Source organism: Peromyscus maniculatus, chromosome 23 (genome assembly GCF_049852395.1).
Source record: "Peromyscus maniculatus bairdii isolate BWxNUB_F1_BW_parent chromosome 23, HU_Pman_BW_mat_3.1, whole genome shotgun sequence".
Lineage (NCBI taxonomy): Eukaryota > Metazoa > Chordata > Mammalia > Rodentia > Cricetidae > Peromyscus > Peromyscus maniculatus.
This window is the reverse complement of record NC_134874.1, coordinates 31539039-31566149: the sequence shown is the minus strand read 5'-3', so window position 1 is coordinate 31566149 and position 27111 is coordinate 31539039. Positions and strand designations below refer to the sequence as shown.

Below are 27111 nucleotides of genomic sequence, written 5' to 3'. Positions count from 1 at the left end.
TCTATTTAGACCCTGCCTGGTACACAAAATGCCAAAATAACTAGAGGCATCAGAACTGAAAGCAGTGACTGTAGACACATTGGTAAGACTCGTTACTTAGGGCATTGCCTTTTCCCTGCTTAAATTCCCAAGTTTCACTCCCAATAGGAGTCTTATATCACATTGGTGTGCCAGAGAAAAGACAGCCAGCATTTAAACAATTCTAAAATGTGTTTGAGAGATTCCGTAATACATACAACAATTAAATTTCCTCTTCTCCACCTGTAATTGAAAGGAAAGAAAACACTTTGAGGTTCAGGTCATACAGAGTCTTTTTGCATAGCTCTTTGGTTCACCCTATGACACAGCATAGTGTAAAGCAGGATAGGAAAAAGACATTAAAAAAAAGACTGTATTCATACATTATGTGATGATGTCACAGAAAACCAGGGCTACGTACTTTGTGACAAAAACTAATACATCACACACTAATGCTGACTCAAAGTGAGAGCAGAGCACCTCTTCTGTTTGGCCTTCACTGAGGGCTCCCTAAGCTACATCCCAGCATGGCAGACCAACTTAACAACCTGCCGTGGGAGATTAATTCCTTCTAAGAGGGGGCCTCCAATTATTTGCACGAGTGCACATGTTTTAAATGTATTATACCCTAAATATTCAAATATTGGATGCATGAAGCTTCCCACCATATTGAGACTTTTGGGGAACAACACAAATTCCATCTAGATGACAGGATGGGAAAACAAATAGGAGAGGCCCCTTAAGGAAAAACACACATCTTAATAGATGATATGCCTGTTAACTTCTGAGTCAATATTACACACATTTATCTAAAGAGGAGCCTTTTTTCTCCAGAAGAAAAGCCCCCCTCATACAGACTGTGACACTTGACACGGGAAGATTTGATTCAGTCTGGACCAAGATGGTACAATTCCACTTTGTCCTCTTCCTAAATTAACTCTCTAATACCCATGATGCCCTGCTCAGTTTCATTGTTCAATGGGATATGCACTGAAACATAAGATCACTAGAATAACCTTTCTATCTTAGAGAAAAGAAAGGCCCCCTTACCTTCTCCACCTTTATTTCTGTCTCTTCAGGTAGCACTAAAGGGGACAGAAAGTGACTGTCAGCTCATGGTCTTGCTTCCTACTTATGCAGCATCCTTACTTGATGTGACTAAAAGTGCATAGACTTAGTACATGTGACTAGACCTACTGAACAGGATTGTTGGGCAGCTGCTGAACTGTCTTCCCTTGAAGGGAAATTAAAACAGAAAAAGGCCTGGAGAGATATGAGTAACAGAATTGTATTTCCAGACAGTGGGGGACCTAAAGCAACATAAAATAATCTATCAGATTGAAGATTAAATACAAATCTTCACAGGTATTCTCTTTGGAGTGACCACTGGTATGCTTCAGTTTGCATGTAGAGGTCAGAAGACAAATTGTGGGATCCCAAATTGTAGATGCATAAGATAACCCCCACACCTAAGGCTCAGGGAACATTTTGGTAGAGGATTGGAAAGACTATAAGAACCAGAGGGACAGGACATATGCTGCTAGATAGTGTCTTCTAGACATGGCAGGGATGATATAGCCCATGAAATCTCAACACAGTTCCCCAAATAGGACCTGCATCATGACAGCCCCTACTGATATGGCACCCTAGACCAGGAGCTACAGAGAGGTTGCAGAGAGATGAATTTTCTCCAGAGGTAAGTCTCCTCATAAGTTATCTAATCCTGAACTAACTGCACTAAACATACAAGAGCACACATAGGTATATATAAGAGCAACATTAAATGAACTCCTGTGTTTATGTAAGTATAGTAGTTATCAGAGAAGAACTCATATATTTGAAGGGGGGACATGGGATGAGATGGATTGAGGAGAAGGTGGGATAGAATGATGTAAACACAGTAGTCACATTAAATTCTCAAAGAATTAAAAATGTAAATTATAACAATCCTGGTCTTTCACTTTTGTCTTCCTTCCTTCAATCAAGGTTTTTCATTGAAGCTAAACTGAGACTAATAGTCATCAGGACCCAGAATCATCCTTCTCTGGCCCTGAATATGCTGGGGTTACGGGTGTGCATAGAATTGTCTGAACTTTTTTATATGTGCACTGGAGATTAAATCATGCTGAGTGAGGTAACCCAGACTCAGAAAGAAAACATGATATGTACTCACTTATAGGAGGATACTAGATGTAAAACAAAGATGACTAGACTGCTACTCACAATTCCAGGGAGGCTACCTAGAAAACAGGACCCCAAGAAAAACATAGGGATCACTCAATGACAGAGAAATGGACGAGATCTACATGAACAACCTGGACGTGAGTGGGGGTAATGAAGGGCAAGGGTGGAGGGAAAGAGAGCTTAGGGGAACAGGAGATCCCAGATAGATCAAGAACAGAGAGAGAGAACAAGGAATAAAAGACCATGATAAATGAAGACCACATGAGAATAGGAAGAAGCAAAGTGCTAGAGAGGCCCACAGAAATCCACAAAGATACCCCCACAATAGACTACTGCCAATGGTCGAGAGACAGCCAGAACTGACCTACTCTGGTGATAGAATGGCCAAACACCCTAACTATCATGCTAGAAACCTCATCCAATGACTGAGGGAACCAGATGCAGAGATCTTTGGCCAGGCCCCGGGTGGAGCTCCAGGAGTCCAATTGGCAAGAAAGAGGAGGGTTTGTATGAGCGAGAATTGTTGAGACCAAGGTTGGAAAAAGCACAGGGACAAATAGCCAAATGAAGGGAAACACAAGAACTATGAACCAATACCTGAGGAGACCCCAACTGGATCAGGCCCTCTGGATAAGTGAGACAGTTGATTAGCTTGATCTGTTTGGGAGGCATCCAGGCAGTGGGACCGGGACCTGCCCTCAGTGCATATGCTGGCAGTTTGGAACCTGGGGCTTATACAGGGACACTTGGCTCATCCTGGGAGGAGGTGACTGGACCTGCCTGGACTGAATCTACCAAGTTGAACTCAATTCTCAGGGGAGTCTTTGCCATGGAGGAGATGGGAATGGGGGGGGGCTGGGAGGAAGGCAGGGGGAGGGCAGGAGGGGGGGAGAACAAGGGAATCCATGGGTATATGTAAAATTAAATTAAATTATAAAATAAAAATTTAAAAAATTAAAAACAAAACAGGGTACCAATGTGTGCACAGTCTAATCACCTTCTGAGCATCTGTACACCATGTACTTAACTTTAAACAACTATTTAAAAGTGAATGTTCATGTCCCATTACATTATCTCTCAAAGGTAAAAATGATGCAATCTTGGTAAGTGTGAATAATGAGATAAATTGCAATAATTCATCATATGTGGTGCATATTTTATGAAAGAACAATGCACAATGGCTAATCTACATGTGTTTATGAATATGGTTTTCTGGTCTTTATAACACTTCAGCTTTGTGATATATATATGTATATATATATATATATATATAAACATATACATATATATCTGCAAGCCCTTTAAACTTACCAAAACTCCTAAATAATGATTATAAGTTGTGCATTTTTGGCAAGGTGAAGACCAAAGACATGAGACTTCTCTTAGAGAAGGCACAAAGGCTAGGCATTTCTCAGAGGTGATCCTTTCCATGCAAAATGGGGGCCTGTGAACACGAGGCTGCCATCAGTATATAGATGCAGGTAAATTCAAGACAAGGTCATTGTAGGGAGCAGATATTCTAATAATTGGAGTCACAGCTTCAGGTGTTTGGTCCAAATGACCATAACATGTCAGTGACTTTACTGTTGTCACACTTCCTAAGATTTCAGACAATGTTCTTCTGTTTGTGTTTGTTTGTTTTTTTTTTTGTGTGTGTGTGTGTGTGTGTGTGTGTGTGTGTGTGTGTGTGTCTGTGTCTGTGTCTATATCTGTCTGTGTGTATAGTGTCTGTGTGTATATGTGTGTGTGTCCCTGGGTGTGTCTTGGTGTGTCTATGTATGTGTTTTCACTTAGTTGTTTTTTTTTTTTTTTTCGAGTCAGGGTTTCTCTGGGTAGCTTTGCGCCTTTCCTGGAACTCACTCTGTAGACCAGACTGGCCTTGAACTCACAGAGATCCACCTGCCTCTGCCTCCTGAGTGCTGAGATTAAAGGCGTGTACCACCACTGCCCGGCTCATGTAGTTGCATGGATCACTTAGTTTTTTTTTCTTATTGTGCCTTGTGTCACTCTGTTTATGTGACTGCTCCAAGCTGACTCTGGTTAACTTCTCTGTCTTTACATGTTCAAGAACTTCAGTTGCACACAACCAGCCTTCTACCTATGCCCATCAGGTGAAGGGATGAGCCAGATGACCTAGTAAGATTCAAATGTCATTCTGTAAATGTAGTACACTAGAAGTTTTGGGTTCCGGACTCTTTTCTTGTGACTGATAAGTTTAGAGAAGGAGGAAGAGAAAATTATAGAATATAAAAGACACGACACATAGAGACTCATTCTGGGGACACTTCTGAGAAATGTTTTATAGTATGAAACACCATGAAAAAATTCCCGGAATAAGGGAATTGTCACACATTGATGTATTACTAGGTACAGAGTCTAGAGTCCACATGGCATTCCAGAAGTAGGAGAAAGTGGCTAGAGAAGAGAGAGATGGAGGACTATGGGGGTGGAGACTGGTCCTGGATCTCTGTGGGGCAACTTGAAATTCCCAAAAGAAAGCCACGAATACACAGAACACTAAGGACAATCACAGCCTGTGGCAAGATGTGTGTCAAGAAGGTTGCTCCCCAATTGCTCATGTCCTTCAGCCCTAGAAACATGGATATTAACTTATGGGAACTTCCTAAGACACCATATGTATCTTGGAATCAGAATCAAGAATGCATGAAAAAGAGCCAAGGCAGGGGTCAGAGATCAGATCCCTGCTCACTCATAAGGTCAGAGGCTCAAGGATGAAGGACAAGTCTCTGACCTCCTCTACACCTCAGTCATCCTGCATGGCAGTCCAGGATGAAGCGCATAGGCTGGGAATGAGCTACACATTAACACTAGACCCTTCCTTGCCAGTATATTACAGATGTGGTAGTTGTGTCAGACTAAACAGCCATTTTACCCAGCACTCTACCCTGTTGGTGCCACGTGAAGCAGGAGTTAACAGTGAACAGAGGACTATGCATGGACTGCTACAAGTCCTGAAGGAAGAAATGGAAGGGCTCTGTTCTTCCTTTATCATTGGGCTTACTCTGCTAGACTATCACCTACAGGTTCCTTAGAGTACAAAAGAGAATACTGTTCCTAACCAGTCACATTGGCTCTATCACAGATTAGTACACAAAGTGAACACAACACTTCATGGGCACTGTCATGGTGAATCTCAACAGTCAATTGGATGATACCCAGTACTGGGCAGCAAGTGTGAGATTAGAGCAGTTTAGTTTAGGTGAGGTGGAAAGACTACTGAACTCTACATGACATCATGGCTTAGGAAGGGATCAAGGATATATAAAAAGGTAAGCTGAGCATGAGCATTAAATCTTCTGGTCACTGACAGGTTATAATGGGACTCTGCCACAGACTCCTGCCTGTATATATAATTACCCCGTGTTACAGTCTATAAGCTGAGACTATATTCAAAAAAGTACCAATTACCTTTTAGGTTATCTTCACAGGAATTTTTAACAACAACTGAATAAATTATTCAGACAGGCAGAAGTAAAATGCAGAGCTAGTAACTGAATCCCAAACCCTGAAAGTTTGGTAGTATCACGGACTTAAAGAATAAATGTTCTGGGGAAATGTGTACAAAGGAGAGGAGGATATGCAAAGCACATTTAATAGCACACTCTGCTCACTTTCCATCATGTCCCTGTAATTGGAATAGAACAAGAACCTTCTATTTTCCTTGTCCTTAATGAAATCTTTACCACATTCCTAACTCAAAGACAATGCATAACATGACCACTAGTGGACCCTTGCTCATTGATTCAAACCAGGTACACTGATCCAAATTCACTGAGTTGAATTTCACCCTCAGTCATGTGACATTGGAACAATGTGCCTTGAGGAACATCAGCTCTACTCCATCTGCATTACCCACATGTGGGAGAAAGGATTAGAGGGTGGTCCACCCATTCCTGTCTACAGCAGGTGAAGCCACCCTGACTCATACTAATGAGCCTCAGTTTCCACCGGTTCATGCTATTGAATGAGAGCCGAAGGTGACATCAGATGCATTTTAAATTCTTTAGCTGTGTTTACATTGAAGACTTAGATATATTAGTATTAACCTACATAGGAAAAATTGTCTTAAACTTCTCTCTAGATTTACATATGAAAGAAAATGATTATCACCACATTACACAACTGGACAGAATTACAGAATTCACAACATGCCTTTTTTCTTATCAGTTGTTTCTATAGAATAAAATTTACAGAATTCTGGTATCATCACATCTGTATGGGGTATAGCTTGTCTCTGCTGAATTCTCTCAATAAAGGAGAAACTGGGAATGCATCGAGAATAGAGTTTCATGTCAGCCTCATGGCAGAAAAACAGAGGAAACTAACAACTGTGTGTTTGTACATTTGATCTGATTGCTTGTTTCCGGGTACAGTCATCAGAGTGAGATTGTGCTTCAGGAGGATCACTGAATAGTGTACAACCAGTTAAGCATTACATGAACATGACAAGTAAAATCTGATTTATGTGGAAATACAGAAGGAAGAGCCCCATGACTGAACACACTTTGTGAGTGTGGTGCCAGAGCAGAGTGGTATCACTCTAATCCTTCTTAGAGCCCATGACACCCTTGCAATGGCTCCATTCACCGCTGTTCACTAAGACCCTAAGAATTTCTTAAGGACTACCCACAGGACTCACTAGGCTAAAACAGATCTTTGTAATGTATACTGTAGGAAAAAGCACAGGCATTCAGAAGTGCCCTGTGATGTCTGTGAGATACCAGAAGACTTCAGCTACACAGGAGTAACTGAATTCAGACAAACTGTTTCATTTACTCTAGAACACTGGAGAACTGCTATTCTTCATTCTTTGACTACCCCTTATATAATAGTACATCTCATGGACAATGTATGGCATTGTCCATGGGAGGTAGGAAGGTAAGAAGCTTTGAAAACTTGTGACATTTCACACAATGGAGCAGTAACAGCTGCATTTGTGTGCCAGTGACGACCTCTCCTGACAGAAACAACAGACAGGAGACATGCTCTGCCAGGCAGTCCCTGACTCCAAGTGTGAGCTTCATCCGAAGTGAGCTGTCGGATTCCTGGATCAGTAAACAGCACCTCCTCTATCATCCTCAACCTGCCACTGGCCTCTCAGTGACTGAGTCTGACCCTCTTGGAAAAAAAAATTGGGAGGGTACCAATGCTTCCAGGCTCCAAGTCAATCTAAACCAAGTTTTTACGTGGAGGATGGGAGAAAAGGAAACTCTTTTAATCTCACGAAACCTGGATAAACCCTCATCAGGAAGAGGCTGGAAAAGCAGCCTGGTGCCATTGTAGGTGATAGATGTCCCCTGAAACTGTGTGGACAGTCTGAACTGAGTTCAGCTAACAGAATGGTAGTCTACACAGGCTACATGTGAGTTTGCAAGGTGCTGTTCATCCATTCTTCATGAAAGCTCTGTTTCTCCAGAATCTTCTCCCACACAGACATAGGGGCAATGGACGAAGTCCTACTCCCCTCTGTTGTTTTCTTTTCACTTTTTCAGAGAAAAGGTCTCTGGCCCACAGTGATCTCAATGCTACATTGTAGAAATGGATGACTTTGAACATAAAATTCTCCCATCGGCAACTCTGAAGGAGGTTTATAAAGCTATATAACCACAGCAGATCTTTTGCTTACTGGGATCTCAAACCCAAGGCCTTAGAAATGGTAGGTATGCAATGAACCACATTCTCTCTCAAGAACTAGCTCTTCTTTGCCAAAGGCCTTCATAGCACATGCCTGAGCAAATATACAGAAACCATTTTGCAAATAACGATGCTCTTCTCACTCCTACCTGCTGCCTGTGGTCCCCCTAGTGCTTCCACTCACAGGCAGTATGGACACTGACTACCAGTGAGCAGAAGACCCTTGGAGCCCAGAGTCTAGGTCACATTTAAAAACCTGTTGCCAGGAGCTAAGGAGACCAGAGGTTAACATCCCCTGCTGTTCCTGCAGAGGACACAGGTCTGGTTGGTTTCTATCACAGAAAAAACAGCTCAAAACAGTCTATAACTCCAGTTGCTAGAAACCATACAGCTAATTTGAGTCTGCATATGTATCATAGATACAAATGGTGCACATACATTCATACAGGTGAATACTCACATACTCAAAATAAAAATAAATATATCTTTAAAAAATGTCTTCCTATTAGGAAAATGTGTCAGCATAGATCCAGAGCCAAGTGGTAACTGGACACCTGCCCCATCTCCCCATGCAGTATCTGTTTCCCATTCTCAGAATCAGTGATCTGACTAGAAGCCTGTGAGCTTTCTAACCTTTCATTCTTCGGAATGTCTGTATGTAGATGAGAAGTAATGCCCTGGGCTCTCTGTGGTAGTCACTACAGGGTCCTGATCTCTGCAGTTTTGACCTATTGAAGGCAGATACTGGGATGTTCCAAGTTAGGGATTACCAAGTGCTGGGGCTATAGAAGGTCTCTTCATCTCCATGGACAGCCTCATCACTTATCTCTGTGCCTTGGTTTATTCTTTCACAGAGTAGCACACAAACAAATAAATGTACTGCATATGATGGGCTTTGAACATATATACTTTATATAGGTCAAGCGTGTATCCTAATATGGTAATTCAACAGCTTGTCCCTGTAGATTGGACTGAGCAATTAGGATACATATCTTGGGGAAAAACAGATTTAGATGTAGCCTGTTGTACACCATTCCAGACTAACTACAGGCATCATAGCTGAATCCAGTGCACATGGACAAATACCTCCACTATTTATTTTAACTTAGAGACCCACTTTTTAAAAAAATACGGTCCAAATGCTTCCCAATAGGTGGCATAGATCACAGTGCCTGGTTAGATATAAGGATACCAAGTATTTACACAGTTCATTCCTAAAACGTGTCTTAGGAAAAAATTCCATAATACATACCTCGTCTTTGGTTTCTGCAATGCACCTGAAATGTAAAGGAAAGAAAATAGTATGTGGCCTAGGTCATGATGATTTCTGTTTGCAAGGGTCCTTGAAATACATATCAACATGATATAATGGCAATCAAAGTGGGAAAGAGTCTTCAAATAAAAGACTCTGCTTTAGTATATCATATGATGGTGTCACAAAAGAACTGGGGTTCCTCACTTGTACCACTTCCCACTTTTGCTGGTTCACACACCAGATCAAGAGGCACTATCTGTTTGGTCTCTGCTGCGTGTTCCCTAAGCCACACTGCAACATGCTGGAGCATCTTTATGATCCTGCTATGAAATTAACCCTGCCACAGTGTAGCCTCAATTATTTACACTAATGCTCATGTGTTAAAAGGCTAACCACCTGCAACCCCACACTAGACATAGGAAGCTTGCTCCATATGACTGTTGTGGAACATACTGCATGGAAATTGAGGGGATCTGAAGTGCCTGACAACTTCTAAACCAAAACTTTAAGTTTTATCTAAAGAGAACCTTTTTTCTCCAGAAGAAAAGGCCTGCTCACAAGACTGATAATTAACACTGGATGCTTTGATGCTCTATTCAGTTTGGACCAGGCTGGTACAATTCTTCTTCTCCCCTTCCAAACTAACTCTCTAATACCCATGATGCCTGCTCAGTTTTGTTGTTCAGTGGGATATCCTCTGAAACATAAGATCACTAAAGTAACCTTTCTATTTTAGAGAGAAAAAGGCTCTCTTACCTCCGACGACTTTTCTTCTGTCTTTGTGCGGCCATCTCGTCTAAGTGTGTTTTCATCATTTTCCGGTATTACTAGGGGGACAGAAAGTCATGAGCTTGCAGACTGACAGCTCTTGGTCCTGCTTCCTACCTATGTAGCATATTTGCTTGATGTGGGTAAAAGTGCATGGACTTAGGACATGTGACTAGACCTACTGAACAGGATGGTTGGGCAGCTGCTGAACCGTCTTCCCTTGAAGGAAATTAAAGCAGAGAAAGACCAGGAGACATATGAGTAAGAGATTTGTTGCATTTCTAGACAGTGGACACCCAAAGGAACATAAAATAATCTGTCTTTGATTGTGTATTGTTAAATTAACATTTTAACATGTATTCTGTTTGGAGGGCCACTTGTGAGGTTTCATTTTGGGTGTGGAGGTCAGTGGATAGCTTGTGGGATCTGTTTCTCTCCTTTGCCATGTGTGTTCTGAGTTTCAAATGCAGGTCATTGGGCTTAGAGAAGGCATCGATATCCTTGGAAAGAAGAATTTTATCCTTCCCCATGACCAAACTTGTGTTTAAACTTTAGTGTGTGTGTTTACAATTTTTATCATTCAAATTTCAGGAAAGAGTTGACAGATGAGGACGGCAGGAATACAATCTTTTATGTAGTAATAGTCTCACATGAAACTCTCAACTTGAAAAGAAGAGAATCACTATGAAGGAAGCAGCTGTATAGGATGTCAGCATTTTACTCCAAGATCAAAAAACATAAAGAAATTTGCATGGACTAGGAAGAGAATCACAAGCTAAGAGCACTAGAACTAGAAATACAAAAGAAACTCCAGGACTTAGAAGATGTGTAACGATGGAATGTTGGCAGATAAATGCCTAGTGATATATGAGAGTGCTTTCATTAGCCACTCTCAAGAAAAAACCCCATGAACTACTAGGAGAAGCAAAGACCATTTTGAAAGATGAAATAGGCAACTTTGAATCCAGAGTGACATCCATTCAGCAGGTGTTAGCACATCTGAAATTTCAGTTGGATGCAAAATTATCCTTCAACATAACCAGTGAGGTTGATGAAAAGGAATCATATCAGCATACATTTAAAATATTTGTCTATCTTCTATGGAGCTGTGGGTTGTAGTTTGGTTAACTTTGCTTTACTTCTGGTAATGAGTGAGTAAATACAAGAGATGCTAGGTAACAAGGCGGATGCTAAAAGGGACGCGAGGAACGCCCTCAGAAGGGGAAATAGATGAGAACTCCTGAGAAACCTGGGGGTTAGGGTGGGACAATGGAAAGTAGGGATATGGGATCGGGGCATAGGGAAATGGGACAGTTGAGCAGGGGATGGGATGGGCAGCTTGGGAGAGCAATGAAAGAGATGACTTGATAGAGGAAGACATCATGGGGATAGGGAGAAACCTGGTCAGGGAAGTTCCCTGGAATCCACAGGCATGACCCAACTTAGAATACTAGCAGTGGTGGAAAGGTTCCCTGAGCTAGCCTACCCTGGTGATCAGATTGGTGACTACCCTAACTGTCATCATAGAGCCTTCATCAAGTAACTGATGGAAACAGATGCAGAGAGCCATGGCCAAGCATGTTCAGTCGAAGAGAGGGAAGAGTAATTCTATGAGCAAGGGGCATCAAGACCATGATGGGAAGACTTACAGATACAACTAAACTAAGCTGGTGGGCACTCATGAACTTTGGACCCATAGCTGTGGATCATGCATGGGAAAGGACTGGGCCTTTACTTGGGCAAGACCGTTGTGTAGCTTGGTGTGTTTCATGGCACCCTGACCGTGGGAATAGGATCTATCCCTGGAGCATGAACTGGCTTTTGGAGCCCATTGCCCATGGTAGGGACACCTTGCACAGCCTTGATGAAAGGGGAGAGGTGTAGACCTGTCCCAGCTGAATGTTCTGGGCTTGCTGACTCTCCATGGGAGGCCATACATTTTCAAAGGAGGGGATGAGGGGTAGGCTGGTGGAAAAGGCTGGAGTGGGAGCAGAGAGGGAATGAGGTACAAATCTGTGGTTGGTAAGTGAAATGAATAAATTAAAAGATTCCTAAAAAATGTTTGTCTAGCACACTCAAGCATTGTTTTAAATGATAATTTCCATTCTTCAAAGGACATGGATGGGAGTTTTAAACATTTCATTTCATTAATGGAAATCTGTGTATTTAACATATATTGCTTCTTTATTTCATATGTTGAGAAGGAGACAATATTCATGTTCCATTTATATCATAAGTATATCAATTTTAGTAGGTTCATGTGATATTCATAAAATCAGCTAAACCAACAACAACGAGAACTTTAGATTTTCTAAATATTGTGTAGGAAATTGCTGTCTTATGATTGAAATAAACACTCAAATTGAGCAAGTGAAATGTTACATAAATCAGTTCCAATGGAATAGAGCCCCAAGAAAACAATCTCTGCAATGAGCAATGACATGGAAACTCAAGCAAATCATGCAATTGATTATGTATCTCAATGGTGGCATGATATTTGCCAATAATTAAACTTTTCTACAACTTTCACCACAAATGGTTATGATTTTATTGTAATTGTGCACATGCCATTCAGATTTCTTGTTCATGGGTATGCATGAATGTGCATGTGTGAGTGTAGTTTTGATCATAGGTGTGGATTAGATGCATTTGCTTGTTGCATGTAAGTGTTCGTGTGCATGGATGTGAGAGGAGTGTGTGGACTATCCTACATTAGTCCACACACTCAGTTACCACCTGCCCTCCATTCTGATCCCCTAATGTCAGAACCCACAGTGGTGGTATTGGCAGGGATCATCTTCCATAGTCCTTCCTGCCTAGCTTTATGAAGGACCCTCAAACAAATGCCAACTCAGGGTTGGACACAGGCAAGAGCCCCATATCCAGGCTCTCTGGAGTATTCGAAACCTATTCTAAACCTGTTCTATGATAATGTGCTGCCCACCCATGAAGGCCCTCTATGCCCAGACCCAGGCAGATTTATCAACTCTCTTATGAGTCTGAATCACTTCTCTCCTTCCATTCCACCCATCAGCAGGCCCAGACCCAGAAAGGCAGCACATCTGTCAGCCCTTTTGCTGACTGTGACCCATGATACTCATTCTTCACCCTGTGTGACAATGCCACACCAAACAGATTATGGAGGCCAATACGAGGACCATCTTTTGAAAGCTCACCCAGGACCCTTAACTCATCCCACCACTTAGTCTCAGACACAAGGTAGCCAGATCCATGAATAGAAGTCATACATTTTTGGCAAGGCCTAGGTGAAGGCCATATGTGTTGTCTTCAAAAAAGCATTAACGGTAGATACTTCTCAGAGGCTTCTGCCTTTCCATGCAAAATGAGGGTGTCTGTACATGAGGCTGCCTGCAGCACAGCTACAGACGGGTATAAAGTAGAGACAGTGTCAAGGAAGTTACCAGACATTGCACTAATTGGGGTCAGAGCATTAGGTGTTCGAGAGTTCCAAATTGACCATCAAAAGTCAGTGGTTTGGCTTTGTCACTTTCCATAAATTTTGGGACAATTTCCTTCAGTTTTTTTTTTATATAATTTAGTTATTCTTTTACACTACTCTGATTAGGAGACCTTTCCTAGCTGATTTTAGACTCAACTCTTCCCTCTCTTTTCTCATATTCAAGTGCATTATGTATTCAACAGCAGGCTTTCACCTCTACCCACCAGTATCATAAGAGACTCAGATGGGCATTCTTTTGAGCAATGTTTCAATGTTCCCAGGTAGAAAGAATATCCCACACCTTGATGCAATACCAGGTACAGTGTCTAGAGGACTCAGTATCCCAGAGGTAGGTACCAGAGAAGGGAGGAAGAAGATAAAAGGGGTAGAGACTGCTCCTAGATCTAGGAGGGACACCTTGCTCAGAAGTAATAACTGTTGAGTTTAAGGAGAGGAGACACAATGTATTAAGGCTACTGAGATTGTCTATGAAAAGGAGCCAAGCCCCAAGTAGTTCAATGAGATAATGCGGAAGATCAGACAGACTTGTAAAGATCAAAGTTCTTGAACCTACCAAAGAGGGGAGAGCCTGGAGGAACCACAATCCTCAGATATGAACTCATTTCTGCCCAAAGACCACCATGTCAGATACTCGAGTACAAAGTCATAAATATACAAAACATAGAGGACAGACACAGCCTGTGGCAAGATGTGTGTCAAGAAGGTTGCTCCCCAATTGCTCATGTCCTTCAACACTTGGAACATGGGTATTAGCTTATGGGAACTTCCTAAGACACCATCTGTATCTTGGAATCAGAATCAAGAATGCATGAAAAAGAGCCAAGGCAGGGGTCAGAGATCAGATCCCTGCTCACTCATAAGGTCAGAGGCTCAAGGATGAAGAATAAGTCTCTGACCTCCTTTACACCTCAGTCATCCTGCATGGCAGTCCAGGATGAGGCACATAGGCTGGGAATGAGCTACACATTAACACTAGGCACTTCTTTGCAGTATATTGCAGATGTGGTAGTTCTGTCAGACATTTTACCAACACTGTACCCTGTTGGTGGCACATGAAGAAGGAGTTAACAGTGAACAGAGGACTATGCATGGACTGCTACAAGTCCTGAAGGAAGAAATGGAAGGGCTCTGTTCTTCCTTTATCATTGGGCTTACTCTGCAAGACTATCACCTACAAGACTATCTTGTTCCTTAGAGTAAAAGAGAGAATACTGTTCCTCACCAGCCACATTGTCTCTATCACAGGTAAGTACACAAAGTGAACACAACACTTCATGGGCACTGTCATGGTGAATCTCAACAGTCAATTGGATGATACCCAGTACTGGGCAGCAAGTGTGAGATTAGAGCAGTTTAGGTTAGGTGAGGTGGAAAGACTACTGAACTCTACATGACATCATGGCTTAGGAAGGGATCAAGGATATATAAAAAGGTAAGCTGAGCATGAGCATTAAATCTTCTGGTCACTGACAGGTTATAATGGGACTCTGCCACAGACTCCTGCCTGTATATATAATTACCCTGTGTTACAGTCTATAAGCTGAGACTATATTCAAAAAAAGTACCACTTCCCTTTTAGGTTATCTTCACAGGAATTTTTAACAACAACTGAACAAATTATTCAGACAGGCAGAAGTAAAATGCAGAGCTAGTAACTGAATCCCAAACCCTGAAAGTTTGGTAGTATCACGGACTTAAAGAATAAATGTTCTGGGGAAATGTGTACAAAGGAGAGGAGGATAAGCAAAGCACATTTAATAGCACACTCTGCTCACTTTCCATCATGTCCCTGTAATTGGAATAGAACAAGAACCTTCTATTTTCCTTGTCCTTAATGAAATCTTTACCACATTCCTAACTCAAAGACAATGCATAACATGACCACTAGTGGACCCTTGCTCATTGATTCAAACCAGGTACACTGATCCAAATTCACTGAGTTGAATTTCACCCTCAGTCATGTGACATTGGAACAATGTGCCTTGAGGAACATCAGCTCTACTCCATCTGCATTACCCACATGTGGGAGAAAGGATTAGAGGGTGGTGCACCCATTCCTGTCTACAGCAGGTGAAACCACCCTGACTCATACTAATGAGCCTCAGTTTCCACCAGTTCATGCTATTGAATGAGAGCCAAAGGTGACATCAGATGCATTTTAAAATCTGTAGTTGTGTTTACATTGAAGACTTAAATATATTGGAATTATCCTACATAGGGAAATAGTCTTAAGCTTCTCTTTAGATTTACATATAAAGAAAATGATTATCACCACATTACACAACTGGACAGAATTACAGAATTCACAACATACCTTTTTCATTAGGAATTTCTATAGAATAAAATTTACAGATTTCTGGTGTCATCACATCTGTATGCGGTATTGCTTGTCTTTGCTGAATTCTCTTCAATAAAGGAGAAACTGGGAATGCATCGAGAATAGAGTTTCATGTCAGCCTCATGGCAGAAAAACAGAGGAAACTAACAACTGTGTGTTTGTACATTTGATCTGATTGCTTGTTTCCGGGTACAGTCATCAGAGTGAGATTGTGCTTCAGGAGGATCACTGAATAGTGTACAACCAGTTAAGCATTACATGAACATGACAAGTAAAATCTAATTTATGTGGAAATACAGAAGGAAGAGCCCCATGACTGAACACACTTTGTGAGTGTGGTGCCAGAGCAGAGTGGTATCACTCTAATCCTTCTTAGAGCCCATGACACCCTTGCAATGGCTCCATTCACCGCTGTTCACTAAGACCCTAAGAATTTCTTAAGGACTACCCACAGGACTCACTAGGCTAAAACAGATCTTTGTAATGTATACTGTAGGAAAAAGCACAGGCATTCAGAAGTGCCCTGTGATGTCTGTGAGATACCAGAAGACTTCAGCTACACAGGAGTAACTGAATTCAGACAAACTGTTTCATTTACTCTAGAACACTGGAGAACTGCTATTCTTCATTCTTTGACTACCCCTTATATAATAGTACATCTCATGGACAATGTATGGCATTGTCCATGGGAGGTAGGAAGGTAAGAAGCTTTGAAAACTTGTGACATTTCACACAATGGAGCAGTAACAGCTGCATTTGTGTGCCAGTGACGACCTCTCCTGACAGAAACAACTGACAGGAGACATGCTCTGCCAGGCAGTCCCTGACTCCAAGTGTGAGCTTAGTCCCAAATGAGCTGTGGGATTCCTGGATCAGTAAACAGCACCTTCCTCTATCATCCTCAACCTGCCACTGGCCTCTCAGTGACTGAGTCTGAACCTCCGGAACAAAATTGGGAGGGTACCAATGCTTCCAGGCTCCAAGTCAATCTAGACCAAGTTGTCACGTGGAAGTTGGGAGGAAAGGAAACTCTTTTAATCACATCAAACCTGCATAAACCCTCATCAGGAAGAGGCTGGAAAAGCAGCCTGGTGCCATTGTAGGTGACAGATGTCCCCTGAAATTGTGTGGACAATCTGAACTGAGTTCAGCTAACAGAATGGTAGTCTACACAGGCTACGTGTGAGTTTGCAAGATGCTGCTCATCTATTCTTCATGAAAGTTCTGTTTCTCCAGAATCTTCTCCCACACACAGACACACGGGCAATGGAAAAAGTCCTACTCCCCTCTGTTGTTTTCTTTTCACTTTTTTTTAGAGAAACGGTCTCTGGCCGACAGTGATCTCAATGTCACTTTGTAGAAATGGATGTCTTTGAACTTAAAATTCTCCCATCAGCACCTCTGAAGGAGGTTTATAAAGCTATACAACCACAGCACATCTTTTGCATACTGGGAGCTCACACCCGAGGCCTTAGAAATGGTAGGTATGCAATGAACCACATTCTCTCTCAAGAACTAGCTCTTCTTTGCCAAAGGCCTTCATAGCACATGCCTGAGCAAATATACAGAAACCATTTTGCAAATAACGATGCTCTTGTTACTCCTACCTGCTGCCTGTGGTCCCCCTAGTGTTCCCACTCACAGGCAGTATGGACACTGACTACCAGTGAGCAGAAGTCCCCTTGGAGCCCAGAGTCTAGCTCACATTTAAAAACCTGTTGCCAGGAGCTAAGGAGACCAGAGGTTAACATCCCCTGCTGTTCCTGCAGAGGACACAGGTCTGGTTGGTTTCTAACACAGAAAAAACAGCTCAAAATAGTCTATAACTCCAGTTGCTAGAAACCATACAGCTAATTTGAGTCTGCATATGTATCATAGATACAAATGGTGCACATACATTCATACAGGTGAACACTCATATACCCAAAATAAAAATAAATATATCTTTAAAAACGTCCTCCTATTAGGAAAATGTGTCAGCTCAGATCCAGAGCCAAGAGGTAACTGGAGTTCCTAGTGGACACTGTTGTTAAGATGAGTGTCTCTTTTGTGCTCATGCTATTGGTTTTTTTTTTTGCTAAATCATTTATTTCTTTTTGATATATAGTACTTTCATTTTTTCTATTAAAATCTTGATCTTGAATTTGCATGAGAGAATTTTTAAATTTTTCATTTTTTCCCTTTTGTTGGAAATGGATTTTTTTCATACAATATTCCAAATTATAGTTTCTCCTCCCCTTGTTCCTGCCAGTTCCTCCCAATCTCCCATCTCATTTGGATCCATTCTGTCTGTCTCCCACTAGAAAAAAATTTCTGAAAGATAACAACCAAACATGACAAAAGAAATATAAGATATAGAAAAACCATCATATCAAACTATTTCTTTAAAAAATCTTTTTTTTGATATTATAATAAGGACATCATTTCCCACACCTGTTTCTCAATGAAAACCCTCCTCTAGACCCATAAACCTTTCCTTGCTCTCTTTCAAAACATGGCTCCTTTTCTCACTAACTGGAGTGTGTGTGTGTGTGTGTGTGTGTGTGTGTGTGTTCCAAATCAAATAAATAGAACCTGATCAGTATACATAATATTACTTTTATGCTTTATATGTATATGTGTTCAGGGCTGAGCATTGTATAAACAATTGTTGTGCTCTTTTTCTGAGAAGTGTTTCTTCCATTTTTCATTAGTTCTTACTGGATTAATCCATGTACTATAAAATTCTAAATGAAACACACCTGCCCCATCTCGCCATGCAGTATCTGTTTCCCATTCTCAGAATCAGTGATCTGACTAGAAGCCTGTGTGCTTTCTAACCTTTCATTCTTCGGAATGTCTGTATGTAGATGAGAAGTAATGCCCTGGGCTCTCTGTGGTAGTCACTACAGGGTCCTGATCTCTGCAGTTTTGACCTATTGAAGGCAGATACTGGGATGTTCCAAGTTAGGGATTACCAAGTGCTGGGGCTATAGAAGGTCTCTTCATCTCCATGGACAGCCTCATCACTTATCTCTGTGCCATGGTTTATTCTTTCACAGAGTAGCACACAAACAAATAAATGTACTGCATATGATGGGCTTTGAACATATATACTTTATAAAGGTCAAGTGTGTATCCTAATAGGGTAATTCAACAGCTTGTCCCTGTAGATTGGACTGAGCAATTGGGATACCTATCTTGGGAAAAAACAGATTTAGATGTGGCCTGGTGTACACCATTCCAGACTAACTACAGGCATCATAGCTGAATCCAGTGCACATGGACAAATGCCTCCACTATTTTTTTAACTTAGAGACCCACTTTTTAAAAAATACAGTCCAAATGCTTCCCAGTGTCATAGATCACAGTGGCTGGTTAGATATAAGGATACCAAGTATTTACACAGTTCATTTCTAAAACGTGTCTTAGGAAAAAGATTCCATAATACATACTTCGTCTTCGATTTCTGCAATGCACCTGAAATGTAAAGAAAAGAAAACAGTCTGTGGCCTAGGTCATGATGAGTTCTGTTTGCATGGGACATTGAAACACATATCAACATGGTATAATGCAAATCAAAGTGGGAAAGAGTCTTCAAATAAAAGACTCTGCTTTAGTATATCATATGATGGTGTCACAAAAGAACTGGGGTTCCTCACTTGTACCTCTTCCCACTTTTGCTGGTTCCCACACCAGATCAAGAGGCACTATCTGTTTGGTCTCTGCTGCATGTTCCCTAAGCCACACTGCAACATGCTGGAGCATCTTTATGATACTGCTATGAAATTAACCCTGCCACAATGTAGCCTCAAATATTTATACTAATGCTCATGTGTTAAAAGTCTAACCACCTGCAACCCCACACTAGACATAAGAAGCTTGCTCCATATGACTGTTGTGGAACATACTGCATGGAAATTGAGGGGATCTGAAGTGCCTGACAACTTCTAAACCAAAACTTTAAGTTTTATCTAAAGAGAACCTTTTTTCTCCAGAAGAAAAGGCCTGCTCACAAGACTGATAATTAACACTGGATGCTTTGATGCTCTATTCAGTTTGGACCAGGCTGGTACAATTCTTCTTCTCCCCTTCCTAAGCTAACTCTCTAATACCCATGATGCCTGCTCAGTTTTGTTGTTCAGTGGGATATCCTCTGAAACTTAAGATCACTAAAGTAACCTTTCTATTTTAGAGAGAAAAAGGCTCTCTTACCTCCGATGAATTTTCTTCTGTCATTGTGCGGCCATCTGGTCTAAGTGTGTCATCATTTTCTGGTATAACTAGGGGGAGAGAAAGTCATGAGCTTGCAGACTGTCAGCTCTTGGTCCTGCTTCCTATCTATGTAGCATCTTTGCTTGATGTGGGTAAAAGTGCATGGACTTAGGACATGTGACTAGACCTACTGAACAGGATTGTTGGGCAGCTGCTGAACCGTCTTCCCTTGAAGGAAATTAAAGCAGAGAAAGACCAGGAGAGATATGAGTAAGAGATTTGTTGCATTTCTAGACAGTGGACACCCAAAGCAACATAAAATAATCTGTCTTTGATTGTGTATTGTTAAATTAACATTTTCACATGTATTCTGTTTGGAGGGCCACTTGTGAGGTCTCATTTTGGGTGTGGAGGTCAGTGGATAGCTTGTGGGATCTGTTCCTCCCCTTTTGCCAGGTGTGTTCTGAGTTTCTAATCCAGGTCATTGGGCTTAGAGAAGGCATCGATATCCTTGGAAAGAAGAATTTTATCCTTCCCTGTGACCAAACTTGTGTTTAAACTTTAGTGTTTGTGTTTACAATTTTCATCATTCCAATTTCAGGTAAGAGTTGACAGATGAAGACGGCAGGAATACAATCTTTTATGTAGTAAAAGTCTCACATGAAACTCTCAACTTGGAAAGAAGAGAATCACTATGAAGGAAGCAGCTGTATAGGATGTCAGCATTTTACTCCAAGATCAAAAAACATAAAGAAATTTGTATGGACTAGGAAGAGAATCGCAAGCTAAGAGCAGAACTAGAAATACAAAAGAAACTCCAGGACTTAGAAGATGTGTAACGATAGAATGTTGGCAGATAAATGCCTAGTGATATATGAGAGTGCTTTCATTAGCCACTCTCAAGAAAAAAACCCATGAACTACTAGGAGAAGCAAAGACCATTTTGAAAGATGAAATAGGCAACTTTGAATCCAGAGTGACATCCATTCAGCAGGTGTTAGCACATCTGAAAGTTCAGTTGGATGCAAAATTATCCTTCAACATAACCAGTGAGGCTGATGAAAAGGAATCATATCAGCATACATTTAAAATATTTGTCTATCTTTTATGGAGCTGTGGGTTGTAGTCTGGTTAACTTTGCTTTACTTCTGGTATCTTCTAATGAGTGAGTAAATACCAGAGATGCTAGATAACAAGGAGGACCCTAAAAGGGACATGAGGAACGCCCTCAGAAGGGGAAATAGATGAGAAACCTGGGGGTTAGGGTGGGACAATGGAAAGTAGGGATATGGGATCGGGGCATGGGGAAATGGGACGGTTGAGCAGGGGATGGGATGGGTAGCATGGGAGAGCAATGAAAGAGATAACTTGATAGAGGAAGACATCATGGGGATAGGGAGAAACCTGGTCAGGGAAGTTCCCTGGAATCCACAGGCATGACCCAACTTAGATTACTAACAGTTGTGGAAAGGTTGCCTGAGCTAGCCTACCCTGGTGATCAGATTGGTGACTACCCTAACTGTCATAAAGAGCCTTCATCTAGTAACTGATGGAAACAGATGCAGAGAGCCATGGCCAAGCATGTTCAGTCGAAGAGAGGGAAGAGTAATTCTATGAGCAAGGGGCATCAAGACCATGATGGGAAGACAGATACAACTAAACTAAGCTGGTGGGCACTCATGAACTTTGGACCCACAGCTGTGGATCATGCATGGGAATGGACTGGGCCTTTGCCTGGGCAAGACCGTTGTGTAGCTTGGTGTGTTTCATGGCACCCTGACAGTGGGAATAGGATCTATCCCTGGAGCATGAACTGGCTTTTGGAGCCCATTGCCCATGGTAGGGACACCTTGCACAGCCTTGATGAAAGGGGAGAGGTGTGGTCCTGCCTCAGCTGAATGTTCTGGGCTTTGCTGACTCTCCATGGGAGGCCATACATTTTTGATGGAGGGGATGAGGGTTAGGCTGGGGGAAAAGACGGAAGAGGGAGGAATGAGGGACAAATTTGTGGTTTGTATGTGAAATGAATAAAGAGATTCCTAAAAAGATGTTTGTCTAGCACACTCAAGCATTGATTTTAATGATAATTTCCATTCTTCAAAGGACTTGGAGGGGAGTTTTAATCATTTCATTTCATTAATGGAAATCTGTGTATTTAACGTATATTGCTTCTTTTTTCATATATTCAGAGGAGACAATATTCATGTATCCATTTATATCATAAGTATATCAATTTTAGTAGGTTCATGTGATATTCATAAAATCAGCTAAACCAACAACAGCGAGAATTTTAGATTTAATAAACATTGTTTAGGTAATTGCTTTCTAATGATTGATGGTCTTATGAGTGAAGTAAACACTCGAATTGAGCAAGTGAAATGTTACATAAATCAGTTCCAATGCAATAGAGACCCAAGAAAACAATCTCTGCAATGAGCAATGACATGGAAACTCAAGCAAATCATGCAAGTGATTAAGTATCTCAATGGTGGCATGATATTTGGCAAAAATTAACTTTACTACAACTTTAACCACAAATTGTTATGATTTTATTGTAATTGTGCACATGCCATTCAGATTTCTTGTTCATGGGTATGCATGAATGTGCATGTGTGAGTGTAGTTTTGATCATAGGTGTGGATTAGATGCATTTGCTTGGTTGTAGGTAAGTGTTCGTGTGCATGGATGTGAGAGGAGTGTGTGGACTATCCTGCATTAGTCCACACACTCAGTTACCACCTGCCCTCCATTCTGATCCCCTAGTGTCAGAACCCACAGTGGTGGTATTGGCAGGGGTCATCCTCCATAGTCCTTCCTGCCTAGCTTTATGAAGGACCCTCAACCTAATGCCAAAACAGGTATGGACACAGGCAAGTGCCCCATACCCAGGCTCTCTGGAGTATTCTAAAACTATTCTAAACCTGTTCTATCATATAGTGCTACTAACCCATGAAGGCCCTCTATGCCCAGACCCAGGCAGATTTATCAACTCTCTTATGAGTCTGAATCACTTCTCTCCTTCCATTCCACCCACCAGCAGGCCCAGACCCAGAAAGGCAGCACATGTGTAAGCCCTTTTCCTAACTGTGACCCATGATACTCACTCTTCACCCTGTGTGACTATGCCACACTAAACAGATTATGGAGGCCAATACTAGGTCCATCTTTTGAAATCTCACCCAGGACCCTTAACTCATCCCACCACTTAGTCTCAGACACAAGTGGTAGCCAGATCCATGCATAGAAGTCGTACATTTTTGGCAAGGCCTAGGTGAAGGCCATATGTGTTGTCTTTAAAAAAAGCACTAAAGGTGGATACTTCTCAGAGGCGTCTGCCTTTCCATGCAAAATGAGGGTGTCTGTACATGAGGCTGCCTGCAGCACAGCTACAGACGGGTATAAAGTAGAGACAGTGTCAAGGAAGTTAGCAGACATTGCACTAATTGGTGTCAGTGCATTAGGTGTTCGAGAGTTCCAAATTGACCATCAAAAGTCAGTGGTTTGGCTTTGTCACTTTCCATAAATTTTAGAAAAATTTCCTTCAGTTTTTTTTATAATTTAGTTATTCTTTTACATTAATCTGATTAGGAAATCTTTCCTAGCTGATTTTAGACTCAACTCTTCCCTCTCTTTTCTCATATTCAAGTGCATTAGGTGTTCAACAGCAGGCTTTCACCTCTACCCACCAGTAACATAAGAGACTCAGATGGGCATTCTTTTGAGCAATGTTTCAATGTTCCCAGGTAGAAAGAATATCCCACACCTTGATGTATTACCAGATGCAGTGTCTATAACACTAAGTATCCCAGAGGTAGGTACCAGAGAAGGGAGGAGGAAGATAATGGGGGTAGAGACTGCTCCTAGATCTAGGAGGGACACCTTGTTCAGAAGCAATAGCTGCTGAGTTTAAGGAGAGGAGACACATTGTATTAAGGCTACTGAGATTGTCTATGAAAAGGAGCCAAGGCCAAAGTAGTTCAATGAGACAATGCAGAAGATCAGACAGACTTGTAAAGATCAAAGTCCATCAACCTACCAAAGACGGGAGAGCCTGGAGGAAACACACTTGTCAGATATGAACTCATTTCTGCCCAAAGACCACCATGTCAGATACTCGAGTACAAAGTCATAAATATACAAAACATAGAGGACAGACAGCCTGTGGCAAGATGTGTGTCAAGAAGGTTGCTCCCCAATTGCTCATGTCCTTCAACCCTTGGAACATGGGTATTAGCTTATGGGAACTTCCTAAGGCACCCTCTGTATCTTGGAATCAGAATCAAGAATGCATGAAAAACAGCCTAGACCGGGGTCAGAGATCAGACCTCTCCTCACTCATAAGGTCAGAGGCTCAAGAATGAAGGACAAGTCTCTGACCTCCTTTACACCTCAGTCATCCTGCATGGAGTCTAAAATGAGGCACACGGGCTGGGAATGAGCTACACATTAACACTAGGCCTTTCTTTGCCAGTATATTGCAGATGTGGTAGTTCTGTCAGACATTTTACCCAGCACTCTACACTGTTGGTGCCACATGAAGCAGGAGTTAAAAGTGAACCGAGGACTATGCATGAACTGCTACAAGTCCTGAAGGAAGAAATGGAAGGGCTCTGTTCTTCCTTTATCATTGGGCTTACTCTGCAAGACTATCACCTACAAGACTATCTTGTTCCTTAGAGTAAAAGAGAGAATACTGTTCCTCACCAGCCACATTGTCTCTATCACAGGTAAGTACACAAAGTGAACACAACACTTCATGGGCACTGTCATGGTGAATCTCAACAGTCAATTGGATGATACCCAGTACTGGGCAGCAAGTGTGAGATTAGAGCAGTTTAGGTTAGGTGAGGTGGAAAGACTACTGAACTCTGCATGACATCATGGCTTAGGAAGGGATCAAGGATATATAAAAAGGTAAGCTGAGCATGAGCATTAAATCTTCTGGTCGCTGACATGTTATAACGGGACTCTGCCACAGACTCCTGCCTGTATATATAATTACCCTGTGTTACAGCCTATAAGCTGAGACTATATTGAAAAATCTACCATTTCCCTTTTAGGTTATCTTCACTGGAATTTTTAACAACAACTGAACAAATTATTCAGACAGGCAGAAGTAAAATGCAGAGCTAGTAACTGAATCCCAAACCCTGAAAGTTTGGTAGTATCACGGAGTTAAAGAATAAATGTTCTGGGGAAATGTGTACAAAGGAGAGGAGGATAAGCAAAGCACATTTAATAGCACACTCTGCTCACTTTCCATCATGTCCCTGTAATTGGAATAGAACAAGAACCTTCTATTTTCCTTGTCCTTAATGAAATCTTTACCACATTCCTAACTCAAAGACAATGCATAACATGACCACTAGTGGACCCTTGCTCATTGATTCAAACCAGGTACACTGATCCAAATTCACTGAGTTGAATTTCACCCTCAGTCATGAGACATTGGAACAAGGTGCCTTGAGGAACATCAGCTCTACTCCATCTGCATCACCCACATGTGGGAGAAAGAATTAGAGGGTGGTGCACCCATTCCAGACTAACTACAGGCATTGTAGCTGATTCCAGGGCATATGGAAAAATGCCTCTAGAATTTTGTTTTTAACTTAGAGGCCCACTTTTTAAAATGTACAGTCCAAATGCTTCCCAATAGGTGGCATAGATCACAGTGCCTGGTTAGACATTAGGATACCCAGTATTTATACAATTCATTTCTAAAAGGTGTCTTAAGAAAGAGATTCCATAATACATACCTCGTCTTCGGTTTCTGCAATTTACCTGAAATGTAAAGAAAAGAAAACAGTCTGTGGCCTAGGTCATGATGAGTTCTGTTTACATGGGTCCTTGAAACACATATGAACATGATATAATGCCAATCAAAGTGGGAAAGAGTCTTCAAATAAAAGACTCTGCTTTAGTATATATGATGGTGTCACAAAAGAACTGGGGTTCCTCACTTGTACCTCTTCCCACTTTTGCTGGTTCCCACACCAGATCAAGAGGCACTATCTGTTTGGTCTCTGCTGCATGTTCCCTAAGCCACACTGCAACATGCTGGAGCATCTTTATGATCCTGCTATGAAATTAACCCTGCCACAATGTAGCTTCAATTATTTACACTAATGCTCATGTATTAAAAGTCTAACCACCTACAACCCCACACTAGACATAAGAAGCTTGCTCCATATGACTGTTGTGGAACATACTGCATGGAAATTGAGAGGATCTGAAGTGCCTGACAACTTCTAAACCAAAACTTTAGGTTTTATCTAAAGAGAACCTTTTTTCTCCAGAAGAAAAGGCCTGCTCACAAGACTGATAATTAACACTGGATGCTTTGATGCTCTATTCAGTTTGGACCAGGCTGGTACAATTCTTCTTCTCCCCTTCCAAACTAACTCTCTAATACCCATGATGCCTGCTCAGTTTTGTTGTTCAGTGGGATATCCTCTGAAACGTAAGATCACTAAAGTAACCTTTCTATTTTAGAGAGAAAAAGGCTCTCTTACCTCCGACGAATTTTCTTCTGTCACTGTGCGGCCATCTGGTCTAAGTGTGTCATCATTTTCCGTTAAACCTAGGGGGAGAGAAAGTCATGAGCTTGCAGACTGTCAGCTCTTGGTCCTGCTTCCTACCTATGTAGTATCCTTACTTGATGTGGGTAAAAGTGCATGGACTTAGGACATGTGACTAGACCTACTGAACAGGATTGTTGGGCAGCTGCTGAACCGTCTTCCCTTGAAGGAAATTAAAGTAGAGAAAGACCAGGAGACATATGAGTAAGAGATTTGTTGCATTTCCAGACAGTGGACACCCAAAGCAACATAAAATAATCTGTCTTTGATTGTGTATTGTTAAATTAACATTTTCACATGTATTCTGTTTGGAGGGCCACTTGTGAGGTCTCGTTTTACGTGTGGAGATCAGTGGATAGCTTGTGGAATCTGTTCCTCCCCTTTTGCCAGGTGTGTCCTGAGTTTCAAATCCAGGTCATCGGGCTTGGAGAAGGCATTGATATCCTTGGAAAGAAGAATTTTTTCCTTCCTTATGGCCAAACTTGTGTTTAATTTGTGTGTGTGTTTACAATTTTTTTTTTTTGGTTTTTCGAGACAGGGTTTCTCTGTGCAGCTTTGCGCCTTTCCTGGAGCTCACTTGGTAGCCCAGGCTGGCCTCCAACTCACAGAGATCTACCCACCTCTGCCTCCCGAGTGCTGG

General features: G+C 41.6%; 1 protein-coding gene across 1 annotated transcript in view; it reads right to left on the bottom strand.

Annotated features, from left to right (window-relative positions):
- Positions 1-27111, bottom strand: part of LOC143270579 (uncharacterized) — a 91319-nt gene that overhangs the window by 13296 nt on the left and 50912 nt on the right. The window contains exons 19-27 of the mRNA XM_076561005.1: positions 26406-26473; positions 25650-25674; positions 19894-19961; positions 19134-19158; positions 15676-15783; positions 9869-9939; positions 9110-9134; positions 1069-1103; positions 237-261 (exon numbers count right to left, since the gene is read on the bottom strand). Coding sequence (XP_076417120.1) covers positions 237-261; positions 1069-1103; positions 9110-9134; positions 9869-9939; positions 15676-15783; positions 19134-19158; positions 19894-19961; positions 25650-25674; positions 26406-26473 — 450 coding nt within the window. The remainder of the gene's footprint in view (positions 1-236; positions 262-1068; positions 1104-9109; positions 9135-9868; positions 9940-15675; positions 15784-19133; positions 19159-19893; positions 19962-25649; positions 25675-26405; positions 26474-27111) is intronic.